This window comes from Enhydra lutris, unplaced genomic scaffold, assembly GCF_002288905.1.
Source record: "Enhydra lutris kenyoni isolate GAN:26980312 unplaced genomic scaffold, ASM228890v2 scaffoldscaffold20, whole genome shotgun sequence".
NCBI lineage: Eukaryota > Metazoa > Chordata > Mammalia > Carnivora > Mustelidae > Enhydra > Enhydra lutris.
The window spans coordinates 2,036,547-2,055,271 of NW_019154104.1; the positions used below are offsets into that span (position 1 = coordinate 2,036,547).

The following is an 18,725-nucleotide window of genomic DNA, read 5'->3' on the forward strand; positions in this document are numbered from 1 at the left end:
CCTGAGCCGAAGGCAAAGGCTTTAACCCATTAAGCCACCTAGGCGCCCCTAAAAGTACTTTTTTAATAGAAATTTTACATCATTCATTTTTCCTCCCTGAAATAGTATTTCCACATTACCTATTCCCGCCCCCACCCCCAGACATTTCAGCCTAATATATTTTTGTACTTTGGAGGTTTTTACCTCTTATAGCAAATGGCTGGAAATTTATGGAGTATTTTTGGTTTTCTGGGTTTTGTTTTTGTTTTTGTTTTCTAAAGTGAAAGAAGAGGAAAGGGGAAGTGGGAAAGGAGAATGGGTACTTTCCTAGGAATACTGATTTTATGAAAGAATACATATAGAATTTGAGAATCTAGAACTGGAATACCTTTAAAGCAGCTGTGCCTAGAAAACCCTTGGAAAATCTGGGTATCCATTTCCCAGCTTTATTATTGGAATCCTAAGTCAGCTATCAGATCCCTGCCGACCTGAAGACTGCATAATCATCTATACTTAAAAAGTCAGCCCACTGTGGCCCATACCTTAAATCAGTACAAAAATAAGCTGGGACTTAAAGAGGAAAAAAATCTGTAATACTATTGTTAATTCTTCCCTATTCTCTCTTTATACAAACATGAAAAAGATTCCAGAGAACAGCTCAGGGGAAGGGGGTTATCCACTTTCTATTTTAAAAAATCACATTGACTTGGGCGCCTGGGTGGCTCAGTGGGTTAAGCCTCTGCCTTCGGCTCAAGTCATGATCTCAGGGTCCTGGGATCGAGCCCCACATCGGGTTCCCTGCTCAGTGGGGAGCCTGCTTCCCGTCCCCCGCCCCCCGCCTGCCTCTCTGCCTACTTGTGATCTCTCTCTGCCAAATAAATAAAATCTTTTTTTAAAAAAATCACACTGACTTAATAATTAAAAGCTTTTTAAGATCAGGTAAAAGATATAATTAAGCCCAAAGATTAATTCTCAGATAATCAATCTATAAGACCAGGGGGTGGAGACGTAATAGTGTAGTGCTTGAATTATCACTTTTGTTCAGCTAGACCGCTGCGGTCCCATCTGGTTGTGCTTCACAGGTAAGCTGCTTCACTCATGCCTTCTAAATTCCAGAAGGGAAAAAAGGTCTTTTGCAAACTGTTTAGTAACCAGACCACAGTAATAGGATGGTTACATCAAAAGTGTGCTTCAACAAGTTTTGAAAGGCAGACGTTTGGTAACAATATTGTTAATTCAGCAACAGGCAAACCAACAATTTCCCTAAACACTGAGGACTAGACAAATTTTACATAATAAACTTGGCATAGTCCTCTATTACTTTCCTAATGGCCATTTTCCAGTTTGATGCCATGTATCACCTGGAGCAGATGGCTATATTGAGCTGTCCCGAGGATAAAAAACAGACATTTTTCTACCAGTAGGAAGCAACCAGTGGAAGACTGAACTGAGTACGTGAAGACACCATTATCAAGAATGAAGAATGATCCATGATGTTTGAAAGCTCAGATGGCCTAGATCCAAATTCATGGAAAGCTGCAGGCATTTTTCAGAACATATCTAGAGAAAATGCAAAACTATTTCTTTCTAAATTTCTTTGATATCTGGGATCAGCCAAACCCCAGGGACTGAACTTGTCCATCAACAAAGAACGTTACCCTTTAGTTACCATCATCAGGGAGGCCAAAGGAAAGGAAAAGACCCTAGAGAAATAAACAAGAATATGCAGGTGGATAAAAAGGGAAAGCAAGATAAAAATATTCCAGGGGTGAAATAGGAGCAAGGAAAATGGACATAATGGAGATCTATGAAGTCTAAAGAAAGTTCTTGGGAAGAAATCTGAGCATCACTAACTCAATAAGGGTTTGTCTGTATGAGGTTATAGTGAAATCTGGCTTCTATTTTTTATGTTTAAATTTCCCTTGGTCACTTTCCTGATAAACTTACTATATTAAAAGAGAAATATCATCCTATTTCTACAGATCACTCCTTTTAGGGCACAACATATGCCAAAGGTCAATCAACAGAGCCAACATTAGCAGTAGGTTCATGCTAGGAATATACTTACCTGCTTCTGGATCTGCAGGAATTCTCCACATGTACAAGTTGAAGTCATCAGAGCCTGAAAGGATATACTGTTGGGATAAAAAAAAAAAATACATATTTATTATTTATATCTTGACTGATAAAATATCTACATCTATCTACCTATCTATATAGAGAAAGATTTTTTAAAAAATAAATGAGACAAATGGGCAAATATTCATAAGGCATCACACAGCAAATACCCTCTTTAACGTATTTGCCAATTAAAAGGTTCACTGGCTAAAACTCAGCAATTAAAACCAAACAACCTAATTCCAAAATGGGTAAAGGACTTGAACAGCTATTTCTCCAAAGAAAATATATAAATGCCTAATAAGTACATGTGGAGATGCTCAGCATCACTAATCATTAGGGAAATGAAAACCAAAATCACAATGAGATACCATTTCCTAGTCATTGGGATGGCTAATACCAAAAAGTGAAGGCAAGGATGTGGTGAAATTAAATCCCTGCACATTGTTGGTGGGAATATTTAATGGTGCAAACACTATGGAATACAGTACAGAGGTACCTCAAAAAGGTAAACATAGGGGCACCTAGGTGGCTCAGTGGGTTAAAGCCTCTGCCTTCAGCTCACGTTATGATCTTCGGGTCCTGGGATCAAGCCCCACATCAGGCTCTCTGCTCAGCAGGCAGCCTGCTTCCCCCACCCCCACCCCTCTGCCTGCCACTCTTCCTGCTTGTGATCTCTCTCTCTGTCAAATAAATAAATAAAATCTTTAAAAAAAAAAAAAGTTAGACACAGAACTACCATATGACCCAGAAATTCCACTCCTAGGTATATGTTAAAGAACTCAAAGCAGGGACTTGAGCTATCTGTACAAAAGAATGCTTACAACAGCCAAATGTGGAACCCAAATGTCCATTGATGGATGAATGGATAAATAAAATGAGGAATATACATATAACAGATGATTATTTAGCCTTAAAAAGGAAATTCTGACCTGTGCTACAATATGGATGAATCCTAAATGCATTATGCTAAGTGAAATAAGCCAGATACAAAAAGACAAATATTGTATGGTTCAACTTATATGAGGTGCCTAGGGTACTCAAATTCATAGAGATAGAAAGTAGAATGGTAGTTGCCAAGGACTAGGGGGAGGAAGGACAGGAGAGTTGCTGCTTAATGGGTATGGAGTTTCAGTTTAGGAGGATGAAAAAGTTCTGGAAATGGATGGTGGTGATGGCTATACAATAATCTAAATGCAGCTAATGCCACAGAACAGCATACTTAAAAATGATTATAGTGGAAAGTTTTGTTGTGTATATACATATATTTAAGTTTTGTATTATTGAAGCATAGTTGACCTACAATGCTATACTACTTTCAGGTGTACAACATAATGTCTTGACATTTCTACATATTATTCAATGTTCACCATGATAAGTGTAGTTACCATCTGTCACCACACACTATCACATTATTATTGACTATATTATCCCTATGCTATACTTTGCAAATCCGTGACTTACTTATAACCAGAAGTGTGTGCCTTTTAATCCCCTTCACCTATTCCACATCTCCCTAACTCCGCCTTCCCTCTGGCAACCACCAGTTTGTCTTTCTCTAGGATATGTCTTTCTCTGTCTGACTGATATCACTTAATATAATACACTCTAGGTCCATGCACATTGTTGCAAATGGCAAGATCTCATTCTTTTTTATGGCTAGTATTTCATATATATATATATATATGTGTGTATGTATACACTTGTATTCACTCATGTATGTGTACACACACACACACCTTCTTAATCCATTCATCTATTGATGCACACTTGGGTTGCTTCCATAGCTTGGCTACCATAAATAATGCTGCAAAAAACACAGGGGTGAATGTATCTTTTCAAATTAGTATTTTCATTTTCTTTGGACAAATACCCAGTAGTGGAATTACTGCATCATATGGTAGTTCTATTTTTAATTTTTCCAGGCGCCTCCATACAGTCTACACAGTGATTGCTATGTTATGTATATTTTATCACAATTTTTCAAAAACACTTCTAATGCAGAACAAAAAATTAGGAGCTTCCCAGAGATCTTTTTCCAAGTGTAAGCATCCTGAACGTCCCTGCTGTCAACTGACATCTTTGAACAGGAAGCCATCACCACCCAGCCATGAGTTAGTGCTAGGATCATAAGCAATCTCTATCTATGTGGCAGTTTCAAACTGCTTGATCTCAGATAGGACACTGAGCCAGACTGATTTTAATTAGGACTTATAAAAGCATTGTCTAACATTGTCTAACAGCAACAAGTCAGCTACCCTGACAGCTCATTTATTTGCAAAGATTAACAAAAGTATACTGCTTTAAGCTGAAGTCAGCACTACTTCCTGCCTTTTCGTGTCATCCCCTTATTTCCTAGAAAAAGAAAGGCCTATAGTTTTGTTTTCTTCTTCTTGTTTTTTAAAAAGAGGCACTGAGGGGAGGGGCAAAGGGGGAGAGAGAGAGAATCTTAAGCAGATTGCAAGCCCAGCACAGAGCCTAATGTGGGGGCTCGATCTCACAACACTGAGATTGTGACTTGAGCTGAAATCAAGAGTTGAACACAACTGACTGAGCCATCCAGGCCACCAGGGCCTACAGTTTTCTACAGAAAACTTGACTTAAAAATGACACTGAACAATTCCAAAAACTGTTAAGTTCAACTTACACACAACTTTATGCCTTATGACATACTTTACAATAATTAAAAAATCAATTCACCAGTCTTCAAAATACTTGTAAGAAAGTGAGAAAGGAGGCAGAGAAAGGCATGTTTAAAGATAAAAAAAATGTTATCCACAGGGGTTAGGTGATTTAGCTCAGGGCACAGTGGAAAAAGAAATGGGCCCAATTTCCTCACTTGGTAGCTCTCTATTATTGTCTGAATGTTTGTGTTCCCCACCAAATATACATTTTGGAATCCTAATGCCCCATGTGATGGTATTAGGAGGCGCGGCCTTTGGGAGGTGATTAGGGAATAGGGTAGAGCCTTCATGAACAGAATTAGCAGTCTTAATTAAGAGACCCAACAAGGGCGCCTGGGTTGCTTGGTCAGTTAAGCGTCTGCCTTTGACTCAGGTCATGATCCTAGGGTCCTGGGATTGAGCCCTGCGCTGGGCTCCCTGCTTGGTGGGGAGTCTGCTTCTCCCTCTCCCTCTGCTCCTCCCCCTGCTTGTGCTCTCGCTTATTCTCTCTCTCAAATAAATAAATAAAATCTTTGTTAAAAAGTCTCATAATAGGGGCGCCTGGGTGGCTCAGTGGGTTAAAGCCTCTGCCTTCTGCTTGGGTCGTGATCCCAGGTTCCTGGGATCGAGCCCCGCATTGGGTTCTCTGCTCAGCGGGGAGCCTGCTTCCCTTCCTCTCTCTCTCTGCCTGCCTCTCTGCCTACTTGTGATTTGTCAAATAAATAAATAAATCTTTAAAAAAAAAAAGACTCATAAAAAAGAAATCTTTTAAAAAAATAAATAAATAAGAGACCCAACAGAGGTCCCAGGTGCCTTCCACTATGTGAAGATACAGAGAGAAGTTCATGTTCTGCAACCCTGAAGACAGCCTTCACCAGAACCCAGCCATGTTGGTACCCTTATCTTGGACTTTCAGCTTCCAGAACTGTGAGAAAGAAACTGTAATTTATAAGACACCCAGTCTGTGCTATTTTGTTAGAGCAGTCATAACAGACACTCTCTAAAGCTCATTTAATTTAAGATTCTATGCTTTCTCTGTGAGGGAATGGTGGAAATCTGATTAGAACTAGAAGTCTCTAAGCTGCTGGGTCATGGTTACTTGACAAATCACTTCATAAATATGCTTGAGATAAGGAAACCCAAAGACTAATCCCACAAGACTTCAATTAAAAAGTTTCCTTAGACACATTTAAAAACAATTTGAGTTTAAAAATGGGCAAAGGACTTGAAAAGACATTTCTCCAAAGAAAAAAATATGTAATGGTCATACACAAAATGGCCAATAAACACATGAAAAGATGCTCAACATCACTAATAATTAGGGAAATACATATCAAAACCACAGTAAGAATCTATCTCACACTCATTAGGATGGCTCATATCAAAAAAAACCCAAAAAAATTCCCCAAAAAATTTAAAATAAAATTATCACATGATCCAGCAATTCCACTTCTAGGTAAATATCCGAAAGAATTGAAAAGAGGATCCGTAAGAGATATTTGTACACCCGTGTTCATAGCAGCATTATCACACTAGCCAAGAGGTAGGAGCAATCCAAGTGTCTATCAACAGATGAATGTATTAAAAAAAAAATGTGGTATAGACATACAACGGAACATTATACAGCCTTAAAAAGGGAATTCTGACTTGTGCTACAACATGGATGAATCTTGAACATGCTAAGTAAAATAAGCCCAATCACAAAAGACAAATACTGTATGATTCCATTTATGAGGTACCTAGAGTAATCACATTCATAGAGACAGAAAGTAGAATGGTAGTTGCCCAGGACGGGGATGGAAGGGAGGAATGGGGAGATGCTGTTTAATGGGTATGGAGTTTCAGTATGGGAAGATGAAAACTTCTGGAGATGGATGGTGGAAACAGTTACATTATGATGTGAACATACTTAATACTATTAAAGCATATACTTTTTAATTTTCTTTTTTTTTTTTAAAGATTTTATTTATTTATTTGTCAGAGAGAGAGAGAGAGAGAGAGCGAGCACAGGCAGACAGAGTGGCAGGCAGAGGCAGAGGGAGAAGCAGGCTCCCCACAGAACAAGGAGCCCGATGTGGGACTCGATCCCAGGACGCTGGGATTATGACCTGAGCGGAAGGCAGCTGCTTAACCAACTGAGCCACCCAGGCGTCCCAAATTTTATTTTCTTTTTAAAAAAAATTTTTAAAAGATTTTATTTATTTATTTGACAGAGATCACAATTAAGCAGAGAGGCAGGCCAAGAGAGAGGGGGAAGCAAGCTCCCTGCTGAGCAGAGAGCCCGATGTGGGGCTCGATCCTAGGACCCTGAGATCATGACCTGAGCCGAAGGCAGAGGCTTAACCCCCTGAGCCACCTAGGCGCCCCTGAAGTATACACTTTTTTTAAAAGTTTCTTTAAAACAAGAAAAAAAAAAAAGAAAAAGTGAATCCTCATTGCCCTGACTTTAGGATTCATCCAGTAACTCCCTAAAGTTTCTGATACTTTCCTTACAGGAAGTTAGGAAGCTGGAATTCAGGAACCCAGGGGTTTTCCTCTCAAACCTTTTTACAAAACCACCTACTAGTTAGGGGGAAAGATTAACTGATTACATAATAACCGGGCACTTATGTGCCAGGTACTCTGGGACTTATGAAGACATGTAAGGTAATACCTGGGTTTCAAGGAGCTTACGGTAGAAAATATACATGTGTGTATTCACAGACACAACTACCATGCCGGGAAGTAGAGATCACTAGGTGCCATTATGACAAATAAGATGTGTGGTGAGTCATAAGCGGCAAACCAAGATAGATTTGAGCACAGAGCTGACCTTGGGTAAAGAAGTGAAAAAGGTGAAAGGAAGGGGGCAAAGGGAAAGCAATGGTTGCTGTTTCAGGAGAAACAGGAAGCAAGGCATAGCTCAGCCCTCAATGATACCCTGCTTACACCCCTCAGGCCTTGCTGCTTCATATGCTCTACCTCATTGCCAACTGCCAGTATCAAAATCAAAGCCTAGGAGACACAGCAGGCTGCTCTGGTGAACGAACACTGGTGAACGAACCGATGACTGGCGGAAGTGGGCGTATCAATACTCCAGCTTCCTCGCTCCGGCGGGGGAGTAACTCTGAAGTGCGTGCTCAGCACTCTCTTCCTCTCAGGATCAAGCCCCAACTGCCCACAGCTGTTGCTGGCTCACTAAGTCACCCTTCCGTTCCTTAGCGTACTCCCCCACTGCTCTAGCATTTCTTGCATTTCTAAATTAACCATGCGCATCTGAGAATTGAACCCAAAATAAGACACATGGGGAGAGGGAGCCTAAGAGAACTATCTGCTCGTTATTTGTATACATAGTATATACTTTACTTATTGCTCAACATCTCATTTCATGCTCTGTGTTTAAAAGGGGCTACAAAACTTCATACAGAATTCCTGCTACTCTGTCCCCGCCCCTATAACTTTCTCAAACTAGACAAAAAATAAATATTAAAAAAAAGTGGGGGAGGGGCGCCTGGGTGGCTCAGTGGGTTAAGGCCTCTGCCTTTGGCTCAGGTCATGATCCCAGGGTCCTGGAATCGAGCCCCACATCTGGCTCTCTGCTCAGTGGGGTGCCTGCTTCCCTTCCTCTCTGCCTACCTCTCTGCCTACTTGTGATCTCTGTCTATCAAATAAATAAATAAAAATCTTAAAAAAAAAAAGTGGGGAAAAAGTGAGACAGGCTGGGCTTATCACAGGTTTAGTATTTCATAGTAAAGGATCAGTGCTTTCCTATTTGCTCAGCTATTCAGCAGGGAAAGTCATGAAAAGGTAAAAGGGGACTCCCAGACAGAATGCTGACTCAGAAGACTGCCTTAGAAGGAAGAAAACTCCCACAGAGTAAAGGCCTCTGAGATTTAATATGACAGCTCCTAAAATATGTAGAAAATGCATACAATGTACAGGCTTCACCTCAGGAGTAAGGGCAATTCCTGACCCTCTCTTCCTCTTGGAACCATCACAAGGGAACAGCTTGGGATGATTTCCAAGGCGGGGGTCTTGACCCACTGCCGTCTAGTCAGACCGTTTAAGTGTTCACACACTGGAATCACAAAACTGCCCTGGAATTCATTTATGGCATTTCATGGTTGTCTGCTGGGCCCCTTCCAGCATTAAAAGTTGGCTGCCTGGGATACTGCTGACTGTGGGAGACTGAAATAAAAATGAGTTCATCCTTTATTCATTAAACAAATATTTATCCAATGTCTACTATGTGTTGGGCACTGTGCCAAGGAAAGAAATACAGAATTGATTAAAAAAAAAAAAAAGATGCTATCCCTGCCCTCATGAAGCTTCTTATATTTTACTGGGTGGGGAGAGAAAAAATTACATGCACATGTAATGTGAGAGAACAGTGGGTAGAGGAAAAAAAGTTAAGAATATATGTGTGTGTCTGATGGTGTAAGTGTTATAAAGAAAAATTGAACAGGATATTAGGACATATATGGGGTGCTGGGGGTTGGCTATTTCTGTTTTACATAGACTGATCACATAAGGCCTCTCTGACAACAAGAAATTTTGAACAGAGCTCACATGAGGAACAAGTTGTATGAATATCTGGGAAAAGAGTCCTCCAGGAGAGGGCACAGAGTTCTGGGCTAATTTAAAATATAAGATAGCCCAAAAAATTCTTTTGTCTTTTTTTTTTTTAAAGCTTTGCAGAAACACAGATTATTTCAAGCAGGCTGACTGTAGAGATATGTTTAACATCATCAGAGCAGCTGGAAATGGTCCCTCTTCTAAGGGTGTACTGGAAGGGGCCATCTCCTCCCAGGGTCAGGCTGGAGCCTACAACTGAGGCCCTGCTAACAGACAGTGCTCAAGAGGACAGCTGGGGCACTGCTAGTCTTGACCCGCCTTCTCACAGTTAAGTACTTGCTGTGGGATACAAGGAAAAATGAGCAAGAGAACAAAGACCAAATAGTGCCAACACCAATCACCACCAAAAGAAATCACTACCCAAACTGCGCAATTATATCCAAATTTAGTAACATGGTAATTATTTGAATTAACCAGAAAATTGAACTTCACCTCAAGTGGTGAAACTGAAGGTACAGGTTTCTTTCTTTTCCTTTTTATGTTGATATCTAATTTCAAATAGTCTCTGCTTATTTTTACCCAGGGAATCTGGTGTTGAATCTGAAGCTGACCTGGAGTAAAGTCTTCTGGCCTAGATAACAGAACGGTTCAGCAGCAGATAACCCTTTGAAAATGGGTAAGCTACAGAAATATAACACAAAAAATGCTTGCCCCAAATTCCCACACTTAATATTTTTACTCCCTTTTATGATGGAGGACTTCACAAGCAAAATTCACATTTAAAACACTACCAAGAGGCACGTGGGTGGCTCAGTTGGTTAATCGACTGCCTTCGGCTCAGGTCATGATCTTGGAGTCCCGGGATCGAGTCCCACATAGGGCTCCCTGCTCGGCAGGGAGTCTGCTTCTCCCGCTGACCTCTCCTCTCATGCTCTCTCTCTCTCAAATAAATAAATAAAATCTTAAAAAAAAAAAACAAAACAGGGGCGCCTGGGTGGCTCAGTGGGTTAAAGCCTCTGCCTTCAGCTCAGGTCATGATCTCAGGGTCCTGGGATCGGGCCCCACATCGGGCTCTCTGCTCAGTGGGGAGCCTGCTTCCCCTTCTCTCTCTGCCTGCCTCTCTGCCTACTTGTGATCTCTGTCAAAATAAATAAATAAAATTAAAACAAAACAAAACAAAACACTACCATGAAAAAACTTAAAGATTGCTGTTTCGTTTTAGAAAAGCAAAAACTAAACAAGGTAATATTAAATTTATCGCCAAGTAGGACATGAATGTAAAGAATCACCTTCTCTTAGGTCTTTTCTTTGACTTTATTCTAAACAGTGTGGGAGGTAAATGACAAATTAAAAACTCACTTCATACAAATCTTTTATTTTATATCCTAACTAAGATGAACAGGGCAAGGCTCCAAAGGAGGAGAAAAATATTTTGTAGTCCAGTATCTAGGCAATTAAAGCCCCATTTCCCAAAATGCTCTAGATTACAGGGGGAGGTGGGGGACCCACAGACTAGTTCAGATCAGAGAGTGGGAGACATACTTAATTTTAGTTGGGCTTTGTGGGTAAAATGGGTGACACCAACGCAAACACAAGCATTAATTTGTGTGGATCCATGTCATCCACAATCCTCCCCAGCTAGCTGACCACCAAGGTTAAAGGCTGACCACACTCTGACCCACCTCACTGTTCATTCATTCTACAGTCCCAAGAAGACAGTCCATTTATTCACCTCCATGCAGCTTAGTTGCTTTTGAGTTAACACGAGGCCAGGGCATTTTATCTAATCCTTTTATCTAATCCCCTATCAGTATGGAATATTAACTTGGCCAAGCAGAGGGACACAACAGCTGTTCTTCTCAACAGATTTTAAGAAGGAACCACTACCATCAGCATGAAAAAAAGATGACTGTATTAGCACTCTGCCACTGTCTCATTTGCCCACATATCCTTGTCAATCCATTAACCTTTATAGAAAACAGCCATTCACCTAACACTTCTGACTCTCTGGTAGGCCGCTGTAATATCCAGTGTCCCCTCCAGGAACTCCTGCCCCTTTCATCTCTTAGCATTCTCCAATTACACAAGTTCTGAGAAAGACCTCTGTCTATTTGCAAAGGCATTTTGTTAGCTGAATACCCAGAGAAGTCCACACCTCTAAAAACAGAGACCACCTTTATAGAGTCACCCAAGTCACAAAAGGGGTCAAAGAGGGATCTAAGCACAGCCTGGCCTGCCACAGCAAAACTGCCTACTAAACAGAAGCTTCTTAGAAGAAAATGGAAAAACAAACAAACAAACAAACAAAAAAACCCCAAATGTATTAGCCATCGTCTAGCAAAGAAATTATTTTTCTTTCCTTAACACCTTTATTTAAAGGTGTTACAGATAACCTTACCAACAATATTCTAAGGCCTCACTGGGTTTAGAAACATTATAGAAGCAAAAACTGCCCCCTTCTTCCCACCCAAAATCCACATTAAAAAGAGGAAAATGTTCTAGACAGCAGGAGGGATAGGCCATCACCTGATATGCTCCAAGAATAACCCGTTAATGTCTTAACAGGCCTTTTGCTAACAGAGAAATATCTTTCTGCTCCATTTCTAAGTGTATGTATATGTATGTGTGTTTGCACAGCATGTGATATTCCCAAACATCTGTTGATAAAGAAAGGAACATATCAATCAGTTTCTATTCATTGAGTACTGATCAACTTACACAGTTTTCTCCAAGGCTCCTTCCATAGTAATTGATTAATTAGTCTCTAGTAAATGGCATACCTGCCTAATTAACTGTATTGACTAGGATAGAAAAAACAGATGGCTATTCTAGCCTAGATTAGTAACAGCAGAGAGAATGCTATTTAAATCTTACTTCTGACCTTTTGTCAGAAAGGGAAAAAAATGTGATTGAACAATTTCGTGATGTGCTCTTTCAAAGACTATTTCCAGAAAAAAGTTTGCAACTGATATATAATATTCATATCATTTACACCCAGTACCTGCCACAAATGCCATCTAAAGCAATCAGTGCAATTTTGCTTTGGAAATGCCCAAAGCCGTTAAGTTTATTTTATCTTATTTGTGGTAGGAGAAACAGAATTCCCTTGGCTCCCAACAAAAGAATAAAAATATGTATACCCATAAGACTACCACTATTTTTTGCTCAGGTAAAGTTATATGACTATTGCTTCCACTTGCCATTTCAACTCCATTAGGTTCCTGGAATTCTTTGGTTTATTAAAATAACCAAGTAGGAAAATTCTATTAATAAAGAAATGTTCCATAAAGACAGCCAATAGTAGTCAAATAATCAGTAGGGAAGAAATATAAAAATGCTCTAAGTCTCCAATAGCTGCTTGTAACAAAGTAGGCTGCATTACTTAAATATGAATTTTTATTTGGCAAAACTCTTTTGGAAAGCTGGGCAAGAGGAAGGGCAATCAACCCAATGGCCTTTGGCACCAATCTCTCCTCTGTGGGCCTCAGTTGCTGGATGTGGGGCCTGGGCAGTGGAGAGACAGCATCACTCATTTCGGTCTGCATAGGAGTATTTATACTCATTGTTCAAGCCAGGGTCTCCAACCACTCAGAGGAAGAAACGTTACTTTCCTTTTTTCTCCAAAGTCTGAAGACACCCGAAAGAAAGGCAAATCTCTACAGGAGATGGGGCAGGTAGAGTAGGAAAGGTAATATTCTGTTCCCTTCATGAGTATCTACCAGCAATTTCCTAGTAGAGTCCAGCCTCCGAGCCAGAACTATACATTGAGGGAGAACTATCATGTTGTATCACCAGATCCTATCAATTCCTTTTGTTCCTAAGAAGAAATCAAGCTCACCTGTGTTCCTTCTCCACTAAACACTTATAAACCAGACCATATCTAACAGGCTGCTATACTCCAGAACCTCTGAAGCATTCAAAGCTCTAAAACTGCATCAGTAAATGAACTAAGGGATCTAGTCCATGGGTAAAATCTTAATTCAGGATGGCTAATACCCGAAACCGCTAGGTTTCCGGAATTTCATGAACTCTTTAATTTTATATGCAAAATGATGTGCATATGTACATTTTCCTGAATAAGTGTTTGTAGCTTTTAGATTTTTGAAAAGGTTCAGGATTCAAAAAGAGTTACACACAGCTGATATTATTTTCATGCTACCTTCTCTCTACAAAAGCCTCTAAAATAATTCACCTAAATAATATATACAACAAGGAATTTCTCTTAGCCCATGGAAGGTGTTACCAACACTTCCTCTGTAGAACCCAAGTAGCAGCTCATCTATGAGGAAGAGTAGAGAGCATGATCGCAAGCAAGAGACTGAGTCCAGTCCTCCTCTTGTGACCGATGACATCTGCTGTTTCAAACACTCTAGGCCTCAGCTTTGCACTGGGGTGAAATCTGTCACTGGGAGGATTCAACGTGAAATGAAAAGTGCCTCAGAAGCTAAAGGGCTAAAAATATACAAGATAGAAAAGGAAGATGAGGAGAAGAAAATAATAGCCTCAAGTCACAAAGCAAGTCAAAGGACAGACCCCAAGAGGGTGCCTTTATTTCAGATAAAGGAGAACATATGGCATGCCACACCCCCAGCAAGATTAATCAGGGCTACATGGAGTTATAGAAAGAATCAAGTTAAACTTTATGTGCTTCACTGGCCTGGAGCACACTCACTGGTGAATGCCTGCACCTCTGCTATACCCACATAGTGTCAACATAGAAAGGCTGAGTGATGATGTAATGTCTGAGGCCAGGCCACGTATTCAAGGCCATTTTGTTGGACTAACAGGGAACAAGTCAGCTCTTCTCTCCAGGGGATGAGTTAGGATGATTTCATTCTCATGATTTTGGGGGCCCCGCCATCTATCAAGTTTAAAAGAAAGCCCTGGGTAAGTGATTCCAGTGCTCAGAAACTACAAAGTTCAGCCCTTTCAAGAAAATGTTATCATACTTTCCCTTTCCTTCCCCATCCCATATTCAGCAAGAGGTAGAACTGTAAGTTCAGGCTTTAGGTTAAAACCAAAGCAAAAGAAGATTTAAAAATTACCACAGCGGGGTGCCTGGTTGGCTCAGTGGGTTAAGTCTCTGCCTTCGGCTCAGGTCATGATCCCAGGGTTCTGGGATCGAGCCCTGCATCGGGCTCTCTGCTCAGTGGGGAGCCTGCTTCCCCCTCTCTCTCTGCCTGCCTCTCTGCCTACTTGTGATCTCTGTCTATCAAATAAATAAATAAAATCTTTTAAAAAAAAATTACCAAAGCAAGGACGCCTGGGTGGCTCAGTGGGTTAAGAACCTGCCTTCAGCTCAGGTCATGATCCCAAGGTCCTGGGATGGAGCCCCACATTGGGCTCCCTGCTCAGTGGGGAGTCTGCTTCTCCCTCTCCCTCTGCCATTCCCCCTGCTTATGCATTCACTATGTATTGCATTCCCTCTGAGAAATAAATAAAATCTAAAAAAAATTAAAAAAATAACCACGCTGTCCATTTCCAGACTACATATATACCTATTAGCCTGAAAGACTGACTTCCCAGAATCCTGAGCTCTGGTGGACTTTCACAATCTAGGGCAAGAACCATTTAAGGAATTGTGAAGGAAAGGGAACAAAAGCAGAATGCTGCCTTACAAGTATGTGTGCCAGAAGAGCTAGCAGGTGGAAAATTGGCCTTCTTTTTAACCCTGTTAAGAGAGTGGCTCACTGAGTATGCAGAGGGGAGTGTGAAGCTTGGGAGACAGAATGTACCCAGTCAGGATTCAGGGAGAAAAGAAAAAACAAAAAATCCGAGTACGATGGTGATAGCAAGGAGGAGAGCCCTTGGATTTAGGCAGCCTCCAGAGGAAGGAGTGCTATTTTACTGAAAGATTTCTTTTCTTTTCTTTTTTATTTTTTTTAAGATTGTATTTATTTCAGAGAAAGAGAGCACAAGTGGGGGGAAGGCGGAGGGAAAGGGAGAAGCAGACTCCCCGCAGAGCAGGGAGCCCAATGTGGGGCTCGATCCCAGGACCCCGGAACATGACCTGAGCAGAAGACAGATGCTTAACTGAGCCACCAAGGTGCCCCGACTGCAAGATTCCTCACCATACTTTAAGACTAGAAGTTGGGCTGGTTTAAAAAAAAAAAGTTCAAGGCCATATTTGGGTTAATTGTTTCTGTTGATGTTCAGCCAATCTGATGTCACTTATACCAGCTTATCTGATGACAGAAGTTATAAACCTGAATAATTAAAAAGATTGTATGAGAAATAAACAAACTATGTATTTTTGGCCAAGAGCTGGGAAGACAGATTGTATATAGGGCTTTCAATGAAAATCATGAGGCCCCTGGCTGTCCTAGTCAGAACATGCAACTCCTGATATCAGGGTCAGGAGTTTGAACCCCACATTGGGTATAGAGATTACTTTAAATAAAGTTTAAAAAAAAAAACAACAAGAAGAAAAAAATTTGAAAGAGGTTGTTATTGGGCTGTCGTGTGTTTTTGTTTGTTTGTTTGTTTGTTTTTAAGATTTTATTTATTTGAGAGAGAGAGAGAGAGAGAGACAGAGCATGAGCAGGGGGGAGAGGGAGAGAGAGAGGGGAAGAAGACTCCCCACAGAGGAGGGAGTGGCAGTCATGTGTGTACCACAGCCTCTGGCACACAGTAGATGCTCAGTAAGTATCTGCTTTCTTATTTTAAAAGATGGGAGGAGAGGGAGGCAGGAAGTAAGGGTCCAGTAGGAGACAGGAAAAGGGAACTTATCTCCACTCACCTATGAATTAGGGACAGACCAAGAAACTAAACATGAGAGAAAAAAATCCTGCTGGAGGCCAGAGGTTTCAAACTGGTGGCTCCTAATGTAGAACAGGTATGATGTACAGATTAAATTATTCATACAGTAAGGTTTTAATTTGTTGTGATATTTTAAAAATCGGGAGATTTTTACACTAAGGTCTTGATCTCCGGCTTCCCTTGAAAAAACCCAGACACCCTCATGGGCAACAATGGGCTGATGCGGAGTCAAAGCTTCATTTAGATGGGAGTCATTTATATTTAGATGGGGCGGGATCTCTATATTGGCCACAGTCACCACCACCTCCACCCATGACCTCTAACCCAAATCACTCATTTTTGCTGCTTGCCTTGCTTCTGCTGGCATCAAGGTGTAGAGTGAAAAGGGCTGTAATGTGACTCTTGACCTCAGGGTTGTTGAGTTTGAGCGTCCCCCCCGCCCCACACCCCGTTGGGTATAGAGACTACTTAAAAATAAAATCTTATTTATTTTATTTTTTATTTTAAAGATTTTATTCTATTTATTTGAGAGAGAGAGAGCATGAAAGGAGAGAGGTCAGCGGGAGAAGCAGACTCCCTGCCAAGCGGAGAGCCCGATGCGGGACTCGATCCCGGGACTCCAGGATCATGACCTGAGCGAAAGGCAGTTGCCCAACCAACTGAGCCACCCAGGCACCCCTAAAAATAAAATCTTAAAAAGAAAGGGGCTCTACTGAGATCTCAAAAATCTGGGTTCTAGTCCTGGCTCAGCTACAAACATGTATTTTGTCTTAACTTATGTCCCCAAAATCTCTGAGACTCAATTTTCTTTCTCATCTATAAAAGGAGTATTATACAAAATGATCTCTAATAGCTCTATAATTAGAATTCATCTACAATGGTAGCGCTGAGCACAGGCGAGACACAAAGTAGGCTCAGCCTATTTCACACTCTATTCCCTGAGTCCAATTTCTTGAAATGTTAATTTCATTTTGAGACTGAAGAAATACCTAGTGAACCTAGGTTAGTCAGAAAGGAAGGCTAGGCTCTCTGGCACAATATCTGGGTCCATTTGTGTGGAAAGACTAATCTCACTGTAATTAAAAGCCAGAAGGCTGTCTTAGATAGACAGATCACTTAGTGTCTTTCTTGACCATGTTCATTCCTATTATGGAAATTCTCAGATTCCTCTCTGGGATGGTTACCCAGCCTATGACTAAATGAAGAGTTCCAGAGCACAGAGCCTCCAGCTGTGGGCGTTCTTGAAGTATACAAAAACAAGAGCAAATATAAAGACCAATATAAGGAAAGAGTAGGCATTGGAATTTGAAAGCAGCAGAAAAAGTCCTGTCTGGACTAGTCAGAGACTATAATGCCAGTCCTGCAGATCATACTGTAACCGTGACAGCTGCTGCTTTAGCTCTGAATGTGGAAAGTCAGAGGCTATAAATCCCCTCTGAGAGACATGTTCTAGCAATGAGAGAGTAAGTTTGGCCTCCTGCACAACACTTAGAAAGTATAAGCTCAGTAGATTAGTCTGACTGAAAATCTATTAATTCATCCTCATAAAGCCCCTGGAAGTTGAGCAGGAAAAAATGGTACTTACCAATTCTGATTTATAGTCAGAGAAGCCTTAGGCCTAAAAAGCTAAAAACCACAGGTTGACCAAAGTATTCAAGATTTGCTTCAACAGGGGCGCCTGGGTGGCTCAGTGGTTTAAAGCCTCTGCCTTCGGCTTAGGTCATGATCTCAGGGTCCTGGGATCAAGCCCTGCATCGCATTGGGCTCTCTGCTCAGCAGGAAGCCTGCTTCCCTTCCTCTCTCTTTCTCTGCCTGCCTCTCTGCCTACTTGTAATCTCTGTCAAATAAATTAAAAAAAAAAAATCTTTAAAAAAAAAAAAAAAAAAGATTTGCTTCAACAAATATTTATTGTGCTTTCACTGTGTGCCAGGTATTAGAGACAAGACAATGATGAATTAGCCACACTTCATTTCTTAGTCCCCAAAGAGTGAACAAAATAGCCTAACATAAATCTCTGTACTTCCTATTCCCTACGTTATATACTTCTGATCATCTCTACAGGGACTATGAACAAACTTGAAAGACTCTACCTCTGAAATGGATCCAAAGGTAGATTCAATGACTTTGCATCCACCTTCACAGAAAACCACATATCCCAACCAAAAAACAGTCTAGTGTGTTAGAGAGGATACAGTACCCATAGACTTTTTCCATAGGATAAAAAAATCACACATAAGGAGTGCCTGACTGCTTCAGTTGGAAGACCATATGACTCTTGATCTCAAGGTCATGAGTTTAAGCCCCACGTGGGGTGTAGAAATTAAATATTCTTTTTAAAAACACACCTAATAAATTGGTCAAATCTGAAAAGAAAAAAAATCAAAAGCTATTCAATGTTTTTATCATTATGTATATCCTTAAAGGCAATAAACAACTACATCTTGCCAATGTATGTAACCAGGACAATCACGAACACTTACTCTGGTTCTGCCTGTGGAAATACCTGTCCCAGTGTATTTGGGAAAAATGGTTATTATAATCTAGGTCATAGTTTCTCCATCGGGGCAATTTTCCCCCAGGGGACATTTGGCAAAGTCTAGAGACATTTCTGGTTGTCTGGGGGATGACTAGGAAGACATCACTGGCATCTAG

General features: G+C 40.8%; 1 protein-coding gene across 4 annotated transcripts in view; it reads right to left on the reverse strand.

Moving 5' to 3' along the window:
- Positions 1–18,725, reverse strand: part of LOC111148500 (DDB1 and CUL4 associated factor 5) — a 99,878-nt gene that overhangs the window by 24,939 nt on the left and 56,214 nt on the right. For all 4 annotated transcript variants that reach the window (XM_022505101.1, XM_022505099.1, XM_022505102.1 and 1 more), the window contains exon 7: positions 2,048–2,114. In XM_022505101.1, coding sequence (XP_022360809.1) covers positions 2,048–2,114 — 67 coding nt within the window. The remainder of the gene's footprint in view (positions 1–2,047; positions 2,115–18,725) is intronic.